This window comes from Cyprinodon variegatus, unplaced genomic scaffold, assembly GCF_000732505.1.
Source record: "Cyprinodon variegatus isolate N-32 unplaced genomic scaffold, C_variegatus-1.0 Scaffold1385, whole genome shotgun sequence".
NCBI lineage: Eukaryota > Metazoa > Chordata > Actinopteri > Cyprinodontiformes > Cyprinodontidae > Cyprinodon > Cyprinodon variegatus.
In genome coordinates this window covers 109980-115207 of record NW_015151838.1, presented here as the reverse complement: position 1 = coordinate 115207, position 5228 = coordinate 109980, and the positions used below count along the sequence as shown (strand labels likewise).

The following is a 5228-nucleotide window of genomic DNA, read 5'->3' as shown; positions in this document are numbered from 1 at the left end:
GAGAAACGCAAAAGTAAACCAATAGTTACTTTTACTAGTAACTAGTTACTTTTATTGTGGAGTAACTCAGTTAGTAACTCAGTTACTTTTTGGGAGAAATAACTAGTAACTATAACTAATTACTTTTTCAAAGTAACGTGCCCAACACTGGCTACTGATTATAAAGCATTAAGAAATCCACATCTGGGAATCAAATTTTACCGCACAACTTTTATGGCGGTAATTTTCTCCACATTTAACAAGACTTAATATATGTGAGATGGACAAAAGTGAGCAAATGAAATCACTCATTATGCATACAAGTCCCCAGTGGCAATGGGTATGCAGCTAATGGCATTTGAGTTATTGATTAATATACCAATGAGCACTAATTAGTAATTAAAACACAAGTGAATTGTTTAACTACATGTCCCACGGTCATTAGGGATATACTTAATTGTGCCTTTATAAATGCGCGTCTAACGTAGAATCTAATAAAACTTGGCAGGTGTTTGATTTTACTTCTCACCGCTGTGGTCTGACAGGGAGATAGATTAAACTGGAGGCACAATGATATGTCAGTAATGTGAAAATGGATACTATCTATTAATAATAATTAAAGAAAATTTTGTTTTATTCCTCTCATGGTTGCTGTACATAAAAAAAATTGGAGAAACAATACAATTGGGATGAGAGCTGTCCAGTGAATTCTTAAAACTGAAAGGACAGTAGTGAACTATCGTGTTCAAGAAAAAAAAAAAAAGGCACAGGTCAGTTTTTTCTTGACGACTCATGCCGACTGTACAAGCATGTGAGAGTAGAGCTATTATCTGGTGTTGCTATATAAGATCAGCAGCATTTTCTACCAAAGGAATGAAACTATCTGAGTATACTGAATGACCGGGAAAGGCAAGGCTAATTTATTTGTACATGTATAACACAGGATAAAGACAATTGAATTTAGTTCAGTTTATTTCTATAGCGCCAATTAGCAACACATGTAATCTCAAGGCAATTTACCATTCAACCAGATAATACAGTCAAATTGATTCAAAGTTTTCTATCTAAGGAAAACCAGTTGATTGCATTGACTCATTGACTCAAATGCAATCCCTCACACTAAGAATGCTTATAGCAACAGTGGAGGGAACCTCAAGCAGGGAAGAAACCTCAAGCAGAACCAGGCTCAGTGTGAGCGGCCATCTGCAGAGGCCCAACTGGTGTGGAGACAAGCCGAGATACAGAGAGAAGCAGACATAGTTTAATGTTAGAGATTGAACTAACAAATTCTGCAGAGTGGGAGAGTAGAGATGGAATGAAGCGGAATTATGAAATAGGGGTCCCTATGTCCTCCAGCAGTCTAAGTCTATAGCAGCATAACTATAGAGATAGTTTAGGATAACCTCTAATTATAAGCTTTATCAAAAAGGAAAGTTTTAAGCCTATCCTTAAAAGTAGACAGGGTGTCTGCCTCACGGACTAAAACTGGTAGTTGGTTCCACAGGAGAGGAGCCTGATAACTAAAAGATCTGCTTCCCATTCTACTTTTAGAAATTTTAGGAACCACTAGTAAACCTGCAGATTGAGAGCAAAGTGCTCTGTTAGGGACATAAGGAACGTTCATATCTCTGATATAAGATTGAACATGGCCATTTAAGTCTTTATATGTGTGAATGAAGATTTTAAATTCTATTCTGGATTTAACAGGAAGCCAATAAAGAGAAGCCAGGATAGGAGAGATTTGATCATTTTTAGTTTTCATCAGAACTCTGGCGGCAGCATTTTGGATCAACTTAAGGCTTTTAACTATAGTTGGTGGACTTCCTGATAGTAAAGAATTAGAATAGTCCACCCTAGAACAAAGACAATTCAAAGTGCTTACATGAATTATACAATACAAAAGAAGGATCAAAAGGTGTGTAAGACAGATAGTAAAACAAATAAAACAGTTGGACCACAACCTTAAACAGATTAACTTCCACAGTCAAAGGCAGCTCTCAACAAATGGGTTTTTAACTTGGACTTTAAAACAACTCAGGCTTTCAAGTCTTTTGGGAGTTGTTTTCCAGATAAATGGAGAATAGGAACTAAATGCTGCTTCTCCATGTTTCGTTCTAGTTTTGAGTGGAGAGAGTAGACTTGAACTAGACGATCTGAGTGGTCCTGGAGGTTGATACCCTGGCAAAAAAATCTGTCATGCATTGAGGTGCTGATCCATTCAGTGATTTATAGAGTAACACAGATTTTTAAGTTTATTCTCTGAGCTACAGGGAACCAGTGGAAGGACTTCAGAACTGGGCTGATCTGTTCTACTTTGTTAGTTCTAGTGAGAACACGTTTTGGATCAGCTGCGGCTGTCTGATGGAATTTTTGGGCATATGAAGACACTGTTGCAGTAATAATTCTACTAAAGATAAATGAATGAGTTTTTCTAGATCCTGCTTGGACATTAGTCCTTTAATCCTGGAGATGTTCTTCAGGTGATAAAATGCTGATTTAGTAACTGCCTGTATGCGCTTCTGAAGGTTCAGGGCTGAGCCCAGGATTATCTCATTTTTGCCTTTATTTAGTTGGAAAATTGTGGTGCATCCACATATTGATCTGTTCTATAACAGTTTATTCCATCAACAGGAACTCTGAATGACTGATAAGTGGAGCACGAGGCTCCATTCTCACTCCACAGAGTCCAGACGTTAACCTCATTAGGAATCTTGATGCAAAATGTTCATCTGGAAGATAGAAATCACATGTGAAATACATTATCTATTTTATAAGGGTTCATTCATATTTAACAATCTTCTCCAGCTCTGACTTATGGCAAAATTGGAAGCAGCGTGAGAGCAGTCAGTGGATGGAGCAGCATGTCTGCATTCTGAACAAGGTGCCAGGTTCAAATCCCACAGGGGGTTGGTCTAAGTCTCTGTGTAAACTCTTTAGGCCCAGATTATGATGGGTTAAATGCAGAAGAAAATGAACAATAGATTGTACAACAAAAACTGTGAAAATAAAGTTGGTAAACAGTGTGACTTTGTGGTATTTTCACAAAATTCTCAAAAACCTTTTAAAACCTCCAGCATCTGTTTCTGGCTAACTGCCCTTACCTTACTTAAAGAGCGTTACAAAGTTCTACTTCGACTCCTAGAACGTCTGACAACACTTTCCCTTTGATGCGATGGAGTGGCAAAAAAAGCAATTAACGAAGACACATGTCTACCTGGAACATCTGTTTGATCAGAGATTTCAACAGCATCTATGTTTACTGCAAGTCTGGCCTCTTCTGTCCTGACCATATGGACAAACAATTTAACTGACATGAACATATGAAACCACAGACAGTGCTTAACAGGAAGCTGTTAAGTTCTTAAAATGAAAGAGAGAAACGACTTACCTTTATTGTTTTTGGAATACCTCGTTTGTTGTAAAATGATGGTTCTTGTCTTGTTTCCGTGCCCTGCTGACTGACAGGTGACTCTCCTCTCCTGCCTGGTGGACACTGAGCTTTCCTTCCTGGACTACATCCGAGGCGGGTAAGTTCACAGTTATTGATGTTAAGTGATACAGGATCAGGCAGCAGCATTGCTCTCATTGCTGAAATCTTCTGTCACTTGCAGTTATTAATATAGCTTAGAAGATTAGCGGCTGGTGTTATCTCCCAGCTCCAATATTAAGACAGACAGCTGCCGATAACCCGCTGCTTTAATTGCTCTCCGCTGCGTGCTTTGAAACACGCTGTGGCATAATCTGACATGATTGATGGTTCAATGTTTCTCCTTATGTCATTTATTCTTTTTTTGTAGGACACAGATTAATTTTACGGTGGCAATCGATTTCACAGCTTCAAATGGTGAGTGTTTTCACTGCTTTACTGTTATAATGGCATCTCTTTGGCCTATAGAACAGATAAAATTTGGAAGATAAAAGATCAGATCTGAGTAATTTGAACTCTTCGGGCGTTTCTGGTAAGCCAGCCTGACTTATGGATTTAATTTGAATGAAAAATATTAAGATTAAGTGTGAAATTTGACTATTAGAACTTTGACTATTCAAACTTTAAGAGGTTTGTGGGAAAGTTTCCCCAGACAGTAAATCCCTGCACCCACATGTTCCAAATTGCATTTCAAGCATTAAACCAGTCCATATAAAGAACATCTAGATTAGGGCGAACAAACAAAATGAGCTGTTCTGCACATAAGAATGTGACACAGGTGATTGATCGACTCTTTCTGGCAAAACTGGATTCAGCGGTTTAATAAGGGGTTACGCAATTTTCAAAGGTTATGTAACAGGAAAAACGAATGAGTTTCTGTGTAGTAATGAAATGAGTCTCCTGCTGAGCTGTCGTTGAGGAGGCAGAGAACAAACCAAATAACGTCCACATCCGTTTTTTTTCTAATGATGTCCCAATAGATTCTTCAGTTTTTTTCTCCTTTTTTAAATCTTGTGACACGAATGTTTGTAACCTGATTTATAAAATAGCAAAGCTTGTGTACGTTTTGCTCCCGTATCCAAGTGTTTTCCTACTCAGTTAGGTAGTTGTTGTTTTAAACACTAAGATAAAGATATTCTTTCCAGATTAAAACAAAAACATTTAAATGTCGTGAACACTGACGAATTTTCCTGTTTTTTTTTTTTAACGTAACTTATTTCAGAGGTGGGTAATTCAGGTTCAGAAATTAAAAGACCTACAGAGATTAACTTTGCATTTTCCGTTCCAAAGCATAGAGAGGAGATCGATTTGAATATCTGAAATCGGAAAAGACCCCCCCCCCCCGTCCCTCAGTGAGGTCTAGAAGCACAAGATCTATATCCAGTCATTTAGTAAGGATACTGCTACATGGCTGTACATCTTATTTTGGCATTTGACCAGTTAGATGAGCCCTTCATGTATTACCTACTGTAAATTCAGTTGAAAGTAAAGTTAAAAAGTGAAGAAAAAAAGCTAATTGAAAAGTTAAAAATGTAAGTTAAAGTAGCCTAGTTAACAAAGGTTTATAAACTATAAAATGTAAGGGTCAGTATCAGTAATAATGCCTCCAAGGTTACATTGGACCAAAAAAAATGTTTCTTTCACTGTGTTTTTCATGAATTTCTTAGCACTTTTGTTTTTCTTTTTAAATATATATATAAATATATATATTAGGGCTGCAACAACGAATCGATAAAATCGATAAAAATCGACTTTTAAAAGCGTTGGCAACGAATTTCATCATCGATTAGTTGTGTCGCGCGATTATTGCGTCATCCGCCGC

The 5228-nt window shown here is 37.4% G+C and overlaps 1 protein-coding gene across 1 annotated transcript in view; it reads left to right on the top strand.

The window, feature by feature from the left end:
* Nucleotides 1-5228, top strand: part of LOC107103155 (copine-8-like) — a 96611-nt gene that overhangs the window by 46516 nt on the left and 44867 nt on the right. Inside the window, exons 9-10 of the mRNA XM_015402700.1 lie at nt 3445-3506; nt 3777-3823. Coding sequence (XP_015258186.1) covers nt 3445-3506; nt 3777-3823 — 109 coding nt within the window. The remainder of the gene's footprint in view (nt 1-3444; nt 3507-3776; nt 3824-5228) is intronic.